Consider the following 20604-nt stretch of genomic DNA (forward strand, 5'->3'; position numbering starts at 1 on the left):
GGAAAGCCAAGGCACAGATAGAACTGAACTTGGCAAGGGATGCAAAGAATAACAAGAAGGGATTCTACAGGTACATTGGCCAGAAAAGAAAGGCCAAGGAGAGTGTGCCCCCTCTGAAAAATGATAAGGGAGAGCTGGTAACAACAGACACGGAGAAGGCTGAGGTACTCAACAAGTTCTTTGCCTCAGTCTTCACAGACATTCAGTCTTCCCAGGTCTCTCCAGTCCCTGAACCTCTAGGCAGGGGCTGGGGGAGCAAAATCCCTCCCACTGTAAGCAAAGAGCAGGTTTGAGACCACCTGATGAAACTGAACAAGTCTAAGTCTATGGGGCCCAATGCCGTGCATCTCAGGGTCCTGAGGGAACTGGCTGATGGAGTTGCCAAGTCACTCTCTATCATATCTGAAAAGTCCTGGCAGTCAGATGAAGTCCCTGGTGACTGGAAAAAGGGAAACATCACTCCATTTTTAAGAATGGAGAAAGGAGGACCTGCAGAACTACAGACCGGTGAGCCTCACCTCTGTGCCTGGGAAGATCATGGAATGGATCCTCCTGGAAGCAATGCCAAGGCACATGCAAGACACGGAGGTGATCCAAGACAGCCAGCAGGGCTTCACCAAGGGCAAATCCTGCCTGACCAATCTGGTGGCCTTCTATGATGGAGTACCTGCATCAGTCAGTGAGAGAAGACCAACCAATGTCATCTACCTGGACTGCTGTAAGGCTCTTGAAGCAGTCTCATGTGACATACTTACCTAAATTTTAGAGAGGTGGATTTGAAGGGTGGGCTATTTGGTGGATAAAGAATTGTCTGGATGGCCACAGCCAGAGAGTCGTGGTCGATGGTTCTATGTCAGTCAATGGCTTTATTTCAAGGTGGAGGCCAATGATGAGTGGTGTCCCTCAGGGGTCCATCTTGGGACTGGTGCTGTTTAATATTTTTATCAATGACATAGACAGTGGGATCACGTGCATCCTCAGCAAGTTTGCAGATGACACCAAGCTGAGTGGTGCAGTTGATACCCCAGAAGGAAGGGACACCATCCAGAGGGACCTGGACAAGCTTAAGAAGTGGGTTCAACAAGTCACAGTGCAAGGTGCGGAACCTGGGTTGGGGCAATCCCAGATGTGACTACAGACTGGGAGAAGAACCCATTGAGAGCAGCCCTGTGTAGAGAGACTTGGGGATTCTGGTGGATGAAATGCTCGACATGAGCCAGCAGTGTGCACTTGCAGCCCAGAAGGCCAACTGCATCCTGGGCTGCGTCAACAGAGGAGTGGCCAGCAGGTAGAGTGAGGGGATTGTCCCCCTCTGCTCTGCTCTTGTGAGGCCCCACTTGGAGTACTGCATCCAGGTCTGGGACCCCCAGCACCAGAAGGACATGGACCTGTTAGAGTGGGTCTAGAGGAGGGCCACAAAGATGATCAGAGGGCTGGAGCACCTCTCCTATGAAGAAAGGCTGAGAGAGCTGGGGATGTTCAGCCTGGAAAAGAGAAGGCTCCAGAGAGATTTCATTGTGTCCTTTCAGTACTTAAAGTGGACTTATAAAAAAGATGGAGAACAACTTTTTGCTCAGGCAGATAATGATAGGACAAGGGGGAATGGTTTTAAACTAAAAGAGGGGATATTGAGGTTAGATGTTAGGAGGGAATTCTTCACTCAGAGGGTGGTGAGGCAGTGGCACAGGCTGCCCAGAGAAGCTGTGGATGCCCCATCCCTGGAGGTGTTCAAGGCCAGGCTGGATGGGGCTCTGGGCAACCTGGGCTGGTGGGAAGTGTCCCTGCCCATGGCAGGGGGGTTGGAACGAGATGGTCTTTAAGGTCCTTTCCAACCCAAGCTGTTCTATGATTGTATGTTATTTAACTGTTACGGTAATATCAGTGCTCTCACTTTACCTGTTTTAGTTCTGGTCTCTGGAGAAACAACAGGAAGGAAAAAATAGCAAAACATATAAAACAGTATCAGTGCACTCACAGACCACAACCCGAGGAGCTCTAATATGACACTGTACTTCATTTTATCTAAGGACTTGAGAGACTCTGTCAGTTTTATCCATTTATTTATTTATTTAATGGTCTCAATATTAATATTGCAATGAATCCTCTTTGTTGACTTAGGAAAAAGCCAATTAATTCTGCAGGGGAACTAGGAGCTCAGTAATGTGAACCGGAACTGTCTGGGCTTTTATTGATTTATTTTCCTCTTGTCCTTATATTTTTGCCTGGGCATCCGCAGTTGGCCACTGTTGGAGACAAGATACTGGGCTGATCCGAGGTGTCCATTCCCGAGTACTACATATGTTTTATACATGCTTCATTATCTTGAACATCTTGAAAGCCCAGAGGCTCAAATGCAGTGGGTGTAGAAAACAGTCAGAACCAAATCTGGAAGGAGCCCTGGGCAGCAAAATGCTCAATCAAATTAATCCATCATCATTCATCACAGAAAGTGGAACAACTGCAATGAAATTTTTCAATTTCCCTGTATGTTTTTAACCTTTTCTTCATGTCCCCACCATTTTTAGATCACCATTCAGAGTGGTGATAGATAGGAAGGTGAATACCCTAAAGCAGAGAATGAATTGAACTGAAGCTTCTTTCATCTTGGATTAATATTTTACTCACTGATTTGCTGGATAAAAGCAGGGTAAGTGCTTGGAATACCAGCTGCCTTTTGAAGCAAGGAAGCACTCTCCACCTTTTTTGAAACTTGATCTACTAAGTATGCTCTGGGCTTCCCTTCTGGACTGAAAAGACGGGGAAGAGGGAGGGAGGTTTGTTTTGAGAAGGTCAGGAATGAGCTAGGTTCATCACTACTTGATGCAGTAAGTATTTGGCAGTACCAGAGACTTTCAGTGCTCTGAGAACTTCAGAATGAAAACTGAGGTGCTGACAGAGTGTAGGCAGCTTCAAGACCAGGCAGCTGCTGAGGCAGCGTGTCGGAAGGAGCAGTTTGGGACTCAGATGTCTGACGAGGGGCCTGGAGATAAGTTGTGACATTCTGTGTATTCAAACTTCAGGAATTTCCAGGAGGCCCATAACATCTTGTGGGAACGTGGTTTGAAATACTTGTTTCAGACACTACACCTGCAGGAGACATTGTACTCGTACTGCTATGCAAGTCCTGAGTCTGAGGAAAAAATCACCAATGCTAGGCAGGCTGCTAACATGATCAGTATTGGTGTTTAAACATCTAAAAGACTAACTTGTTCCTTCAGCAAATGTTTTTGGTACAAATGTTTCTTTCAACATTAAGACTGTTCATAACATCCTCAAAATCATGTTAGGAAGACCCCTTCATCTGTATCTTTTGCTGTTTTATATTTTTAGTATTAACCTATTTAAAAAAATGTTAAACACTGACTTAATACTGACTTAAAACTCAGTATCATACTTCCACCATTTTTAATTTTTATTTTTGCTTTGCACCAAGTTTGATAAAAGCATTTGTTCTTCAAGTCTCATTTGGCCTTTGGGCTGCTTTATCCCTTTCCTCCTGCCACTGATGACTGCACTGCAGCTGACACTGGTGGTGAAGTCAGTAATCTGTGCCCCCACTCTCCATAACCCTGAGTATTTTTGAAGTCTGCAAGGCGTCTCTTGAAGTTTCATGCTCTGCATTCTTGTAGCAGATGAATTGGCAGAAAGGAATGGGTTTTAAGGAGCCTAAGATAAAGGGCAAAAGCTGTGAAGGTGAAGAACTGTAACTAGAAGATCACTGTACAGAGAAAATAACCATGTTTTGATAGCTATATAAACCTCCCAGACTCTTCAGATGCTAAAACCTCTGTGAGTTTCACTATCACTGGAAATCTGCACCTGCAGTGATGTTTCTGGGGCTAAGAATAAAAAACCTATCAGAGGGAATATTACCTCTCTCAGAAGAGTTAAGGCTTACTCGGAGCTGTAATTACTATTCTCTAGCCGAGGACAGCCTAAGGGTGACCGGGTTCAGCACAAGGGCAGAGCCCAGCACCCACGACCAGCTCCCCTTCCTTCACAGCGGGCGCAGCAGGGTGCTGCATGACTGAGCTTAGGAGGCCAGCTCCAGCTGAGCGTTTAGATTAAAAAGCCATGAAACCATGCCGAGCTCTGAGTTCAAGCACACGCATCTACGCAACGCTGGACTGAAGTCTGAGTATGGGAAGGGTGGGGAAGGATAAGGCGGTCAAATTGTCTGTTTGCCCACCAAACGACCCAAAGCAGCAGGGACTTGGGCTCCATTTGTGGGGCGAGAGCTCGCCCTAGCGGCTCCCGGGCGGCGTTTCCATTCGGTAAGGGTTTCTGCTACTTGTAGAGATGTTTTACCACCATGTTTTCCACAGCTTTCTCTTAGCGATGTATGAATTTGTTACATTTGGCCCTTGCTTCTACAAGGGCTAAATAACTGAGAATTATTTGTCAAAACAAATCAGCAGAGCACATTGCCTTTATATGCTCATCCCCGTTAAGAGATAGGCTGGAAAGAGCTGTCTCTCAGGTACAGTTTTAAACTATTTGCTACATATATATATGTTTGTGTATATCTTTAAAATGAATATTTCTCTAGCTCTTCAAATAGGAAAAAGATTTATTTTATTTATTTATTTATTTTCAGGTAGACAAATTACTGCCTCCTTGCAAATACGTCTTGACTTTTTTCTTCTTGTGTCCCAGAAATGGGGAAGATTAATAGACAACCTTTCAGCAACATTTGTTTGTGTCAGGAAAAAAAATATGCATTCCTCCATTCATAGACAGCACAAGTAAACTGTAATAGCCAGAGAACTCAACCTGTTGAATATAGAGAAATGAGTGCCAGGATCTCGGTGAACAGCCAGAGGCACAATTTATTACCTCTAACTTTCATTTCTTGTATGTTAGGTCAAACCTGGAAAAAAGAATGTTAACTAAAAAAATAAATAAATCAGTCTTTGAGCTTTGTCAGAGTTACATAAAATATTTTCTTTCATAAATCATTCTGTGAAATCCACGTCCATAGGAATATAAAAACCTGCATACCAATCGTACGGCCAAATATATTTAAGAAGAAAGGAAGCTCTATATATTGAGACTGTGAAGTGTATTTTAAGGATGAGGCCACAATTTTCTCCATAATTAACTTTGAATGATGATAGTCTACGGTGACCAGGTGGGTCTAAGTCAAGCTGGGAAGTCACACTAGCCAAGCTGGGGTACCTGGAGCATAGACCACATAAGGACAAAAGAACAGGTCTGAACTTAAATGCAACTAAGGACCAAGGCAGGGGGAGGCTTCCCACAGCTGTTTTCACAGGAGCCTGATGCAGGTTACACTGCTGTACTGCATCAGGGCATAGCTTGGCTGGCACCTAAAGTCCACAGGGGTGGGAAGAAAAGGCTGTGTGGAGGATGGTGGTTTGATTGTGTGCTTAGCTGACTGTGTGCTTAGCTCTAAGATGGTGTTCCCTGTCTTTGGGGTGGTAGGTAGTGCGATAGCCTAGCTTTTGGATGTTCTAGCTGTGCAAACAAACGTGAAATCTCTCTTGCTGCCCTTACAGCGTGAGTTTAGGAAACTCCAGTAGCCACTTGCAGTTTCATCACTGTAGCAATGTCAGCATGAGCAGCTTGGTAAGTGGGCTACAGGATAATATGATGAGGAAGAAATGAACTATTGACCAACTGACTTGGGTCTCTGTTCCACCTCTTGGTGTATGAGGGTTTTATCCACAGCTGCCTCGCTATCCTTTTATGCATTATGAGATTTCTTCAGTCTTTGTTAACTGTTTGTGTTTCATGTTGTGTCAAGGCTGTTGAAAATTGTTTCCTTGCCAGTGTCTGAGTCCTTCTGCAGATCTCATCTGGGATTGTCTTCCTACAGAATAATCTGCGTAAAATAGGGTGGGGTTAATAGCAGAAAGGGCACATCTAATAAGATAAATGGTGTTGGTGGGATGAGAGTATTACAGCAGGTGATGAGTTGGCTGTGGGCTACGATACCTCTGAAATTACAACTGTGTGTCATATGAAAATAATAAAAAAGTTTAATGGGGGTCATTCTTGTAATCTAGCGCTTATTCAGTTCTGTGTGAGGAAGACTTCTTAGAAACTACTTCGAAATTTAGCAAGTTGTCATGCAGTTGTAACTCTCAGTATTGCTGAAAGCAAAATGATTTTAGAGTGTATGAGGACTACTAGGACAGAATACAAAGCTGTAGTTTTTCTTTGATTCATAGGTAACTGCAATCTGATACTAATGGATGCTACAATAAAGCCATTGTACTTCACTGTTATTTACCCAGAGCCGTGATATGGATTTGGAAGTTTGAATATAAAGAAGACACTATATCCAGCAGATATCATTGTGAAAATACCTGTAGGAACACTTAGGTAACAAAAGCAGGCAGTAACAAAGTTTAGGAAAGAAAAGAAGACATTAAACTGATGAGATGCTGTGTAAGATAAAATGCTCTCGAGCCTGAGTTAAGTTCATTAAAGCTAAGGTGGGAGAAAAAGTGAATCATCTGTGTTCTGCCAAAAGACTGGAGTAATCAAAAGAGATGAGGATGCTGAAATCTGTTGTGATAGTTCTGTACACCGTGATTCAGAAGTTCTCTAGCTACAGGACCTAGATGTTGTTGGAGGTGAATGCTTCTTGCTGTGAATTTCTATTAATAGCAATGCTAACTATAGTGTTGTTTTAAAGAAGCAGCAGAATGCAGTGGATAATGTGCTGAAATTAGCAGTCTTATGAAGGTAATGAACTCATTAAATGTCATGGCAGTAGATTTTTGTGCCTGTCCTTAGATTTTTCTGACTAACTTGTGTTTAAGAACGGCTTGTGAATAGGTTGCAGTGCATTTTAGCATTCATCTTGGAGTGGAATTTCAGAGGGGCACGTTGTCTGAATTTAGGTATACTGGCAGGCATCCAGACTTTCAAAAGATGTCAGTGCTCAATAGGACACCTAGAATCATCCTTTGAATTCAGTCTTGACCCAGCAGTTCCATATTATTATTATTGAGAGATGCTAAGCATTGAATGCTCCTGAAAATGTTGCCCAGAGTGGTTAATTCACGGCCTGTTCCCATTGAAATAGAACTCTTACTGACTTCAGATGGGCATGATCAAGTCTCCAAGGTTTTATTTCGTATTTTTGTTGCTCAAATATGATTGTTGTAATGACAGAGGTGTGTCACAGTTTAAAGTGCTATTCTGTGTTATCGATATGATACTGAATTTCCAGGACTTCTGAAATGAAAGAGAAGTTCTGCATCGCTTCCAATTTTTGACTGACCTACAGGAGATACTTTCAGTTATTTGCAGAGAATGGTTTTGTATGAGAAAATCTTCACTTGAACAGACTAGAAAGTAAGAGCAGAGGTCCTCTGGGTGGGGTGAAGTGTCATTGATTTAAAGAATTGCTGGCAGGCTTGTCAAAAATGCTTGTAGTCTCTGCTTCAAGCAAGATGTGCACCCTGAGCTTGCCAGATGGTGCAGTGGCACAATGTATGGTTGTAAAGCTGTATTTGTTATGTGTCTAGTTCTTATAAGTAAGAAGTTTCCAGAATAAACAGCTTGACTGGCTGTACGATGCTCTTACCTTGCCATGTTTGATTAGCAGATGTGTTTGGGCATCGTACTGCTTGCCCCATCCACATCCTCCCTGACTGCAGAATGACCTGCCAGTGCTTGCCATCGCTGATGGCACTGGTGGTGTGCTTCTGGGAGACTGTTGTCATTAACCCAGCAACTGTGCAATAAGGTCTACAACACATGGTTCGATTCCTTCAGATACTGAGGTTTCTTGGCTGGGTATCTGCTGCTGAGTATATCAGAACAAAGGCAAACGCATATTTAATTGCATAGTAGAAAACACACAGAAGACAAAATTCTGTAAATTAACTGTCTATTTACACTTTGTGAAATGAAATAATCTGAGTCCTTTTTCCAATAAAAAAGATTAGAGGGTTGAGAAAGCTACTCAGATTGCAGATTGAAGCTGTACCAACTTTATCTGTAAGTTCACTGTAATTTCAGCAGCAGAGTGCCTGCAAATTCATGTTGCTTAGTAATGTTGTGGACAAAGTTATGAAGAAGTAGTATTTTTAAATTTATACATACTATCATTGACTTCTGTGTTTGAATGCCATTTGCTACTTGGATATCATTATTTTAGCATTATGCCCATGCAAGACAGTATCTGCATCCTATGTTTCTTGAACTAGTGCCTGTGGAGGCCTAAGTGAATAGCTTTGGGTAAAAAGCAGCCTAAAGCTGAGTCAAGGATATCTGTAAGTCACCACAGGTTCTAGATGTGGTGTAGCTATGCTAAAGCTAGTTACAAGTTACCGTATAACTGTGGTGCATTGTCATGTAGTCGATCTTGTGGAGAGATGCACAGAAGAAAGGAGAGCCATGCAGAGGCAGACAGATGACAGATAATCTAATTTATGAAGCATTAAGAATATGAAGCATCTGTCTTTACCTCATTTAATATTCACTTATTCTTCTGATTATAGGAGGTAATATCAAACCTATCTGTCAACAGAAAGGTGTAATAGAAATGAACAAGAGAGTTTAATTCTACATGCATATTTTCAGAACTTGGCCCAAAAGACTGGGGAAAAGAAAATGTCTTTCAACCAGTGAATGCTAGCATCCTGTTTTTTCAAGTCTTAATGTTGTAAATGTTGTGACGCTGCTGGGCTGGAGTCCTTGAGAGCCTACAGGAGGCTGGTAAAATCTCCAGAAATAAAAGAAGGGAGCTTGCTTAAGAGAGGTGACTGGTTTTTGGAGGAAGATGAATTAAAAGACCCACTTATGTCAGATTTTCTAAGTCGCTCCCTAGAAATATAGGCTAAATGGAAGATTTGTCTGCTACAGCTCAGAAAAAGGTATTGATGGATTAACGAATTCTCAGGAGTTAGTGTCATTTTTCTAAGATGGGGAGAGTCAGATCTGTTTGATTCAATTCTCTGAAGGTCTTCACAGGGAGCAGAACAGATGCGATGGTTCTTCTGTGGTCTTCAGCGAGCGTGCATCATGATTGCTGCTAAAGGTTACAATTCAAACACAGAGAAAAACTTTTTTAATCGGTACAGGCATACTTTTCATTTGTGGCAACATAAGATTTCATGCCAAAATGTATGGAATTTTAAACTAATTTAATTGCAGTGGAAGTTCTGTTTTACACCACGTCTTCAAAGCAATATGTTGTCATTATATGTTAATGGATTTGATTGTAGGGGAAAAAGTAGTAGGCCATGCTTAAGGAGAACTTCACTCTTACATCAGACTGAAAGCCACAATAAGAAGAATGCAGCTATAACGCCTTTTCTATCAAGTACACTCTCCTGGAGTCTTTAGGGTATAAGTTATATGAGTAGAAGCGCTGATATTTTTTTTTTATGCCTTTTATCTGTAACTCTGTGGAAGACGCAGTTAAATTAGAATAAAGTTAAGACAAAAGTTTTCTACGTAAAAGATATTGCAAACAGTCATTTTCATTTGGAAAGAACCAAATCTAGTTATTATAATCAAATATATATTATAAGGAATAGAGAAGAGCCCAAAGTATGACAAATGTGTTCTCATTTGCATTTGTGCTAAGGCTATGAAAGAGCTGCGTAAGTGTAGTAAAACAGTGTGGATGCTTACTTTGGTATGAGTTTATTTTGCTCTGTTCTATTAGGATAGAACAAAATGTTCTATCCTAATAGAACAAAATCATCTCACAATGGGGTAAACTGAAATAAAACATTTGTAAACCAACATAACTTTTATACCTCTTTGTTTAGTTTTCTGGTTCTATAATTAAGTTGAACAGGTGCAATTTTTCAAAGTAAAAAAGGCCTGAGATCGTGCACTATTCTCTAACAGGGTAAGTTAAAACGTGTCAAGTATAACTTACGCTTCCGTTAAAGCCCACTTATTCTAATCCAGTGGTATAAAATTCATTGATTTTTTTTTCTTGCATAACTCTTCCTCTTTATATTTGACTGTTTAAATGTTGTTTAAGCTAATAACATCAAAATATACTTTCCTTCCCGACTAGTTAGTATTAGAACTTGAGAATAATCATACTGTTCAGGCAAGTTGTTGTGTAATCTAAAATTTAGGGATTTTCTCAGTGCAAGAGCAATGGATGCTGGAGTCGGCTGCTGGAACTGAGGAAAAATTGCTAAAGATCTATGATAGTTTTCCAAAGCCTCCAGCAACAAGTAGAAAATACTTCTAAGCACTTGATATCATGCATATGCATCACACCTCTGTTTCTTTTAGTACATATACCTTCAAAACAGACATAAACCTACTAGTGTGCTATTGCTGGGCTAATTAGTTTTATGGAGAAGGAATGTATATAAACCCATGGACTGATATGGGTCAGTATTACTTCTGCTACAAAACCAGTTAGATAGTTGATGGTGTGGGTGTTGGGGCTGTACTAGTCTGTACAGCCCATGTTAGCAGGGCCTGGAGAGGAGGGAAGGATTCACCCATGCGGTCTGGTTGCAGGACTGAGGCTTCTGACTTAATTTGTGGTAAAATATGCTTAAAACATGGTTAGTTCTTTGTTTTGCTTTCTTCCAATCTTGAAAAAACAGCGGAGATTGAAACATTCACCAGTCTTTTTTTATATGAATTAACGCTAAGAGGCAAAGATCAGGCAAAATAATAGGGCTGCATGTTTGAAGACAAATCCAATGGGTCTGGCATTAGAAAGTAAAGTGTCTAACTTCACGGAAATATCTGTGAAGACATTACACTTTTACAATACATCTCTGATGTATTCAGTTTGGAGCCATACTGTATTTACATTTTTTTCTTCACATTGTCTCTTGACTTTGAGATAACTGTTCTTTAAAAGAAGGTTAAAAACACCGTTTCTTAAAAGACTTATTTGAATTACAGGCCCTTCCTCTTGTAATAGGACGACAGACCTAAAAGACTGTTTTCAGCTGGTTTTGATTTTTACAAAGTTTCAGTGTGTGGACCTGAAAGCTGTTACAGCAGGCTTTTTTCTTTATTTTCTAATTTCAAGTAGAGATTGTTTATAGAAAAAGTATAAATGGTTAACTAAATTATTCTGGTTTAGAACAGGGACTTAAAATGTGAAGCTGTGGCCTATGTACTGCAGATGGCCCCCCTGGAAGGTCTATTGGGTGTCGCTGAAGAACTGCAGCTTGCATGTGCTCAGCAGGGACTTGTCTAAAACTCCTGGGGGATGCCATGGTGCAAAGCATGCTGCAGCCTCAACAAGCCCGCTGGGCTATGTTAGGACATTCACACAAAGCTTGTATTCATCTTATGTTTTGATGTAACTTTGTTTGATCAGTTAAGTGTATTCAGGCAAACAAGCTGCACATTAAAATAATCCTCTTTTAGAGCTGAGATTTCCTTGTACTTATGTTTGGGGGGAGGGAGAGAGAAAGTTTCTACTAACACAGTGGTTATTTTTAATTACGAAATTGCCTTGGCTTGAGATTTTTTTGGGATGAAGAATATTTCCCTTCCTGTTTGTAAGCAACTTACACTTTGCCTGGCAAGTTTAATCTCGCAGTTGGAGGTCAAGGACTGCTGGCAGAGTTTTCAAGTCATCTCAAGAACAGCAAAAGTCAGGGCTATATATAAAGTGCTAAGCAATAAAAGAAATATAATTAAATGATCGCCTTGCCTTAAATTATCTATAAGTGAAATAATGTTTAATGATACTTAAAGAATTCTGAAACCTTATTCAAGCTTCATTAGGCTCTCTAGTGGCTGGCAGCTGCTCATCATTTTCCCCCAAGCTTGTCAGTGCTATCTCTAGGTGGGTGGGTGAGTGAGAACAACCTGATTCCCCAAGATGGGCTACAGCCTCTTGTTCTTCACCTGCTCATAAACTCTCTGAAAATTAGATCATGGGATGTTTACTGAGCCCTGGTAAAGTATAATGGAAATAGACAGGCCAGATTTGTCTCATGACATGATATAACATTATGCTGTTAATCGAGTCAGGCATGTACAGGGGGATTTTCTAGTGGCAGGGAGCCAAGATAGCAACCACCATGAGGCTGCCTCTTTCTGCTGCCCTGAGATGAGGCATGCCTTAGGAAATTCCCAGCTCCTACGCTGCCACTGCAACTCCTTGCTGGCTCTCTTTTAAGAGAGAAAGGGCAGTATCAACTTTAACTTTTTAACTTTTAGTGGAGGATGCTCTGGCCCATGCTTGCTTGTCTGTGTAGTCCAGAAATACTCTTTACTCGCTGAGCTGTTCTAATTCCAATTCATATAATGTAGAGAAGCCTGAGCTACCTTTCCGGTATTTCTGCCAGGACTAGAAACAGTTTGGTTTACCAGCACCAAGTGGTGTGCAGGCTGTTTCACTCTGCCCAGAGGCAGATATTTTGAATTATTAGCTAGGAGCAGAATAAATTAGCCCATGGGAACTCCAGGCTGCTGCTGCTGGAAGATTAGTTTTCAGATGACTTGGAAGCAGTCCATGCACTAGAGAGTAGGGCAACCAATTTTTTTTTTGCTAGATATATGTGGGACGTGCTTCCTGTGGAATGTCACTTGACTACAGTGTGCTCCCTGGCATTATTACGTGACAGCCAGAGGCATTATGCGGAGCAGGAACACATCCCTTCTCCAATTCCTGCTAGAGAGAGGAGAAATGCCTGGATTAAGCCGTGACCTGGTGCAAGTGTTCTAATTTGATAGCTTTCTGTGGCTGCCACATTGGGGATAAATTGTCAAGCCCGTGCTCGAAGTGGGGGTAGAAAATCCAGTGTCCTAGTGTAAGTCAAGATGAGATCACACTCTGACTCTTACAGGAGCATGGGTGTGACACCTGGATTTCAGGGCTGCCCCGGCTGAGACAAGGTTTTATATAGACATAAGCAGATACTTGACATATTTCTAAGGGAAAATTGAATTAGATGTAGTTTTGTGGGGTAGAGCAAAGCCTTGGTTTACTTCTGAAGAATTTTGCAAGTGTTTAAACTAGCCTGCGGGAGTGATTGAGTGCAGCTCCAGACAGATGCCTAATACGGGACCTGTCTTTCTTACAGGCAGTTTGGCTGTCTCTATACTGTATTTTTTTGCATTTTGTGTCCACTGTGAATTTAGGTAGACTTCACAGTTGCACTTGAGACACAGCTGTGAGGTCAAATGGCAGGAAATCAACAGGAAAAAAAATATTGTGAGATCTGGTACAAAATAATTCAAGGATGCTTATTTTTTATTATTATTATTATTTTTTTTTAACTTTGCAGAGTCAGACTTCCCTTTGGACCAGATGCTGGATGAGTGCTTACCCGTCACATAACAGGAAACATGTACTGTACTGGATGGCACATACAAAGCAGAATGATGGGCTTCAAGCTCCTCTGGCAAGTGTGCTCCAAAGTAGATATGTATTTCATGTAAAATGGAAGCTTTTTTTCGGTCGTTGATATTTGACCTTAATATGACATCAGGCTGCAAAGTGTTTTTTTCTTTAAGGCTATACCCACACAGATTTTCTGTGCCATTTTGAGTTCTATTAAAACATTTAGGCCTTTGGCAAGTTTTACGATGTCTGACGTAATGGCTGAAACATTACACCGGAATTTAGATGGCAAGGTGCCTGGATGGTAAAATTGTGCCACTTAAATTACCAGGAAGTCTCATAACTTGTTTGGCTTAAACCTTTCCTTTTGCAGGGAGGGAGGACTAACAAAATCTCACCAGGCACAGCCAAACAGAATCTTCTTTAGCTTGGGTTGATACTGAAGTTTGTGAGAAATAGTACAGAGACTTTAGTTTCTGATTTCAATTGTCTCCTTTTTTTGCTCTTGTTTAGCCATATATTCTTATGCATGTAGTATGTGTCTATATTCTTGTTTTCTTAATTGGTTTTATAACTTATTTAATCCAGTGTTAGTATTGCTGCAGTGGTATTGAAAGTACCAAATAAATAGCTCAGAAGAAAAAGCTTCTTCTTACAAATTCTTCCTATAAATAATTGAAGAGGAACGGTGCTCACATTATTATTTTTTTTTAATACCAATACAAGAAATGAAAAATGCATAAGAATTTAATGTCTGTACTTATCAAGAGAGATGTTTAATGGAATATTGAAGAATTGTGTGCATAGATGTACACTTACGCATAAAAATCTGTGGCATGTTTGTTTTATATATGGATTATATTTCTAGACTGCTGCAAAACAAATAACAACGGGACTTTGTACAAATTATTATTGGATCCAATAATTATCTTTCATATTGTTTTCCGTAATTACTAGTTCAAAGATCTATACAGATCTAAGTATTAAGTCTCCTTAAGCTGAAATGCTAAAAGAATACTCATGGCATAGATGGCTAATCTGTGAGATAAGAGAAATTCAACATGCATACTACTTTTCCCCAAAGCTCTTCCAATTTGAAACAGCAAAGCAAGGAAAAAAGTTCATAAAAGTGAATTGCATGGGAAGGAGGGAGGTCCTGAAGAGTAGGCTAAGAATGGTGGTGGAGAAAAATATTAGTTTAGGAATATCATAATGTACTGCAGTGATGCTGCCCTAAGTAGCTCAAGTGCTTTCCTGAATCAAGATTTGGATTTGAGGACTTGCAAAATACAAAGCTAGGGGAAGGGAACGGTAAGTTTCCATATGGAAACATTTGTTGAGGGTACAGGTACTGGCTGGCAAAAGGGACCCTAACAGGATACATTTTCAAAGAGGACCCATATCAAAACTGGCTGAAAATTGTTGTCAGCATCTGATAGTTCTGTGGTCCTCAAAGCGAAATTAGCTAATGAACTTATTTAGGAAGACTTATGTAAGCAAGCAATATATTATAGATGGGGACAATAACATTCCTCAGAATCTTTCAAGGCAGTGAGAGACTTCTGATTCTTCCAAAAGAGATTGGGCAAAACCTATACAGAAGCCATCTGTCAGTCCAAGGTCATTCACCTCTGTAATAAAACACTGCCTGATATAATCTGTCAGATGGTTTTATTGCTTGCGAAGCTGTTCTGTTTGGAACATTGTACTGCAGAAGCGTGAGTAAGAAGACATCAGCTTCCCTGGCACTGCATTTTAATTTCAACTGATGGGACTTTAATGAATCTGATATTAGCACCATCTTAGGCTTAACTTGAAAGCTCTACTAGCTGATTAGAAATCCATCCTGCCATCACTTATGTGCAGGAGTGCCTTTGTTAGCCAAGCAGTTTCTGAGGTATTGAGTGCTCTCAGTAATCACACAAGTGAGCAGGAGCTGACAGTGCTGAGCAGCCTGCAGGGAGACTTGGATGTTTCCCCCATGTGAACAAAACTATGAAAAGCAAAGAAATTAGATAGCGGTGTAATTATAGCATGTATTACAAATTAGACCTATATGTGAAACACTTAACAGGTTCTCAAAGGTGTTTTATGTATGCACATTTGGAGATCACATGGTATCTACGCCCTGAACCTTCAACGATATTAAAAGAGTTGGTGTTTGTGAACTGAGGGTAGTATGTAGCCTCTGATTATTCCTAGTCACAAAACTCAGTCAAGACTAAACACATTCGGATCCTGAGCATTCTGTTTATATTTTAAGAAATTGTGTACATTATCCCCACTCAAACCCTGCTTAATCCCATGGGCCCTGAATAGCAGGATGACAGATATAAATCAGGGTTTGCAGTGTGCATTTAACACCACTGCATGCCTTTTTCTTTTTAGGTCTATGCTATCTCTTACTAAATCTATGCAGTAAGACAGCCTTCAAAGGACAATTCTTTTGTGAAGCCATTTATAGTGATTTTTATTGCCAGCCATGCCTTTCAGTTTGAATTTGTACCAGATAAGTGTCGTAGGTGTGGTCGGTTCTGAAAATATCAGGGGAGGGAAGTCTGGTATCTACAGAACCCAGATGAAGAAAAATGAGTTTCCATGTGTGCTTCTTCGTGCCAGTTTATGCTATCACATTTTGTAGCACTTGAGTTATTACTCAGAGACCAACAGACCAGGGAAAGCACAGAGTCATCTAAAGTTGAGTTGTTTAACAACTTATCTTTAAACACTTCTACATCATGTTTTAGTTCTGTCTCTAGTCTCACTGCTAACGCTTAAGGATTACTTTAATTTGATTTGTGTGAACAACCCCTTGGCCTCACAGGTCTTCATTCAGAAACAAACACCATGAAAGTTGCTCTAGGTAACAGAATTACGTGCAGGAGACAACTTCTCTCTTTATTTGCATCGTACACATCAAGCATATGCTAGTGTTACAGAAAGACACTATTTGAAATGCAGAGAGGATGATCTTTGAATACTCAGGAACTCAGGCACACCTGCACCTTTTTAAAGGTTAGTCGTGGCTATTTGGGGAGCTGGCTGCAGTGAAAACAGGGTTTTCCACCAACAACAATAGTGGGTTTCATATCCTAGGCCCTGTCCATCACATGTATGCAGAAGAAATAAAAGTACAGTTTTCTAATGTGTTAGTGTAAAAAAAAAAAAGAAAAAAAATCAAAGCCTTTAGGTTTCTTGGGGTGAGTGACACTTTGTGCTATAGAGTACTGTACTGTCTTTATCCAGAATTCTGTTACAGGTAAGTCTTTTAACTGCAGTGCTGGTGTAAGGGAACATAAATCCCAGGTTCTGTGTTATTTTTTAATTGCCTATGTCAGAACAGCAAAACTTCCACTGACTGCTGGAAACAGCCTCTGTAACTGCTCTTTTTTTAATTCAGAGCAGTTCTTGTAACTCCTCCTTGAGAACGGTTCACCTACCAATGTAGTTATTATTCACAATAGTTATACTCCTGGTACTTGGAGACCAGTCTTTGTGTTCAGTAGAAGAACATTGTGCCTTTTTATTGATTTCAATTGAGTTGCACCTTGGTATAATTAGTCCATGGACTGGAATAAAAAAAACCTGTCCAGTTCTAAAGCATTTTTCCTTTGTTGAAGGTGATTAATTAAAAGTTGGGGTGAAAAGAAAACCTATGATGCCATGAATCCAGAATGACTTTCACCGAGGCTCTTAATTTCATGGGTGACTTATTTTTTTTCCAGTTGTACATGGAAAGGCTGATGCTGAAAGGTAAATGTCTCAATTTTCTCTGCCCCAGGGAGCTGTAGCAGTTGTTGTCTTCTACAAGTGTTTTTTTCTTACTAGAAAGGTCAGAAAGCGAGTACTGGTGATGAGAAATTCTCTAAAGCTGTTTATTCTCGTCCCTTCTAAACATTAACCATCTTCTTACCCTCCTTGTTCCCAGAATTTATCTTGAGAGATTTGTAAAAATGTGTGCTGGCATCACATACTGCGGTAATTGAAATAACATAGGAGCTCTAATGAAAGCTGTCTGGTCTCTACAGGTAACAAAGCCTGGGAAGTAATACTTTGGCTGAAATCCTTTAGACTTGCACAGGACTGATGCTTTAGAGGTGCATAGGGAGGAATGGCTGAGTTACTTCTAGGCATGAGTCACAACGGCTTAGGTGGATCCTTGTGGTATTAAAACAAGCGGTGTTTGATGCTCACTGTGTTGGAAAAATATAGCAAGCAATGCCTTGTCTTGGCATGGCCTGTGCTGAACAACAAAAGATAATTGTATTTTTGGTGAGCAATATACTCACCAAAACCAAAATGGGAGATTGTCTGAGTTTGAATTTGGCTTCCACATATACAGGTGGGGGTGTCTACACGGGTGAGTTCCCCACGGTTTCTGCATGCTGCATCAGGTGCCGGATAAAGGGAGAGGTGAAGTTGTGCACGGTGCTGCAGAAATGCAGCGGGGTCACGCCGTGGAGCCAGCTTGATTCCAGCAAGGCCACTTACCTCCTGCTGCTGAAATGCCTCCTCGGGGTGCAGCGTGCGAGGGCGTTACTCACGCTGTAGCTGAGCTGAGGTGGCTGTGCACGCAGAGCCGTGCCAGAACCCGGCCCAGCTCGGTAGGCGTGCGCCCACCGGGTGCGTAACGCTCACGGTAACACAACCACAGCCGCGGCGGTGCTGGCAGACATCAGCGAGGATCCCTAGGAGGCTCTCACAGCCCTGTTGCCCCACCTCTCACCGTACACAAACCAGCCGTGCGCCTGCACCCCGAGGCGGAGCTGCCTGCCGCCGGCCGCCCGCTGGGGGTGTGAGGGGGCGGCCTCCGAGCGGGGCTCGCTCGCTTCTGCAGGGCCCCGGGGCGGAGCCCGAGGAAGTGACTTCAGGCGGCGGCACGGCTCGGCACGGCACGGCTCGGAGCATGGCAGCGGCGGCGGCGCGGTCCCTGCTGGCGGCGGGGCGGGCGGGCGGCGGGCGGCGGTGCCGGGCCCGGACCCTGCCTGTGGCGGCGGCGGGGGCCGCTCCCTACTGCACCGTGGCCCGGCAGCAGCGGCGGCCGCCGCCCGACATGCGGAGCTACCTGTGGTCGCGATACAGGGAGGCCAAGCGGGTCACCAAGGGTGAGCGGGGACAGGGGGGGGACCCGCTGCTGGGAGAAGGGACCCTGTGGGGACGGGTGTCGCTGTCGCTGTCCGCCCCGGGAGGGTTTCCGCGCGTGGGTCACCGCGGTGTGGGGTACGGCGCCGCGCTGCCCGGAGGCGGCTGCGGATTTTGGGATTTTTGCGGATTTTTCTTCCCCCAGCGAGACGGTTTCCCGTAGCGAGGAGAGAGCAGGTCCGGGGAGCCGTCCCCGTGAGGCGCCTGCTGCCACGGGGTGTCATCCGGGGAGGTGAGCGGGCTGTAGCTGGCCCCTGGTTTCAATTTATTTTGCCTGTGCTTCCCCTAAAATACCGTGAAACGCTTGAAGCCGGGGTAGAGCAGTACCACTGCGTGTGGCTGTGGGCACTGGTTCTGGAGGTGCAGGTGCAGTGAGGAAGCCCAGCTCTCCAGCAGAAAGCAAAGGCTGTGCAGAGATGTGTGAGTTATGCGGAAACGTGTGCGGAACCGGGACCTAAAACCCACTGCTCCGTGACCAAAAGCGGCTGCTGCTTGGCAGCTGTCTGATAGGCCGTGGAAGCCACCATACGAAGACGAAATGTTTTAGCTGATTGCTTCTGCCCTTGTTCTGATGGGGAAGAGCGTTACCGAGGTGCTTGCATGTTGCCAGCAGAAAGAGGTAGGCTGTGTATCGGCAGCGTCGGGCAGCAGCGCCTGTCCTGTGCTGGCAGTGCTCATCTGGATGTTGCTTTAGCCTTGCACGTTTTGCCCTTTAAAAAAAGGAAACAAACGAACAAAAGTGTATTGTATCATAACACAGCCCGACAAGCATGAGTCTTCATTGCGCTGGGGGCAAACAACATTTGCAGACATAAAAGAGGGGCAACGTTTCACAAGTGGAATAGGGTGTGGTGTTACAGGTGTCAGGCAGATGCTGTGGACTTTGGATGGTGGAATAAGGGAAAGGAAGAGGAGGGAGAATGCCTTTTATTTTGAATCTTTTTTTCTTTTCCTGTTTTTGGAATTTTTTCCAAACCACACCCAGTGATACTTCAGAGCTGAGGTTAGAGCATAGGGTAATATTAAGAGAAAACAAGGCAGTCAGTGTGTGTGGGTTAGGGAAAGATGAGGCAAGAGCTTCTAGAATCATGCAGAATATTTTATTACCTCCTAAATTCCCAAGTGGCTTCAAGTATCTGACATTTCGTTTTATTACGATGTTAAGATGATAAACCTGTCCTGATTTTTGACCCAGGGTTTATAGCCGCTGGGGATGTTGTCTGCCGGCCAGAACATCTAATAGCTGCAACGTGTTTATACTGTCCATTTTCAGGCAGTTGCTAGTCAAGGTTTTTTATGTGAAATATCTTTGCTCGAAACATGTCAACTCAACAGGCTCCACAGCTGACATTTGAAAAAAATATTTATAATAACTGTGAAGTAGAAAAGGTTGTTGTAACATGGCTTTGGAAGTTCACTTAACTAAGATTGTGACTTCAAGCTAATTAAATGATTCATGGCCCCTTTTATAGAATAAGAGTACTTGCCTTAATAGTAGCATGTCAAATTCCCTTTGATTAATTTTGTTGTCTCGACTGAGCATAACGTTCATCTGCTGCGTTATTGTAAGTGACTGGAGATGGTAGGAGGTAATGTTTTTGTTGAGGCTTATTTTGTTAAATCCCCCCAAATGATTATTTATGAAATACAGAACTTTTCATGTCAGCTTAAGCATGGCACATTGCTGGGATCTTGTTCAGTGAAAGAGATGCTGGACTTTAAATGAAACTTGGAATTAAACCCCGTGAAATTGTCTGAAAAAATCAGGTGTGTCTGAAAGTTGAGTGGTTTCAGATTACCGATTTATTGGGCATCTGTATAAGTTCCTCAGAGTATTGTATCTGCCTGTCAGCTGTGCAGCGATCTAAGGCATTGCTTTTATAAAAGAAATGTTTTCCTTCTGTGAATTGGCCTGAGTTTTAAAATGCAGCATTATTTTTCTAACAGATCTGGAATACCCGCAGCTACCTGCCTTGTTGAGATGGTTTCCTCCCATGGTGGAGCATATAGTGTGTCTGTCCTCAGAGCAGCAGGTGTTGAAATAAGCTCAAGTACCTCCTTCTAGACATATACATAGGAAGTAACTAAACGAGGCATGTCCCCCTTTAAAATTGCCCTTCCAAGAACAGATTTATGATGAAAGTGCCTTTTTTTTTCCATTACTAACAAAGGCTGGATTATAAAGATAG

The 20604-nt window shown here is 42.4% G+C and overlaps 1 protein-coding gene across 5 annotated transcripts in view; it reads left to right on the forward strand.

The window, feature by feature from the left end:
- The first annotated feature begins 4651 nt into the window (after window positions 1-4651).
- NT5DC3 (5'-nucleotidase domain containing 3) overlaps window positions 4652-20604 on the forward strand; it is a 42918-nt gene continuing 26965 nt past the window's right edge. Inside the window, exons 1-3 of one of the 5 annotated variants that reach the window (XM_080558597.1) lie at window positions 4652-5441; window positions 5520-5589; window positions 13218-13334. Coding sequence is in view for 2 of the 5 variants with exons in the window: in XM_080558594.1 (XP_080414720.1) it covers window positions 18180-18378 (199 nt within the window). In the remaining 3 variants the exon portion in view is untranslated. The other 4 variants (XM_080558598.1, XM_080558596.1, XM_080558594.1 and 1 more) reach the window with 4 other exon arrangements.

This window comes from Anser brachyrhynchus, assembly GCF_964034855.1.
Source record: "Anser brachyrhynchus genome assembly, chromosome: 1".
In the NCBI taxonomy this organism is placed as follows: Eukaryota; Metazoa; Chordata; class Aves; order Anseriformes; family Anatidae; genus Anser; species Anser brachyrhynchus.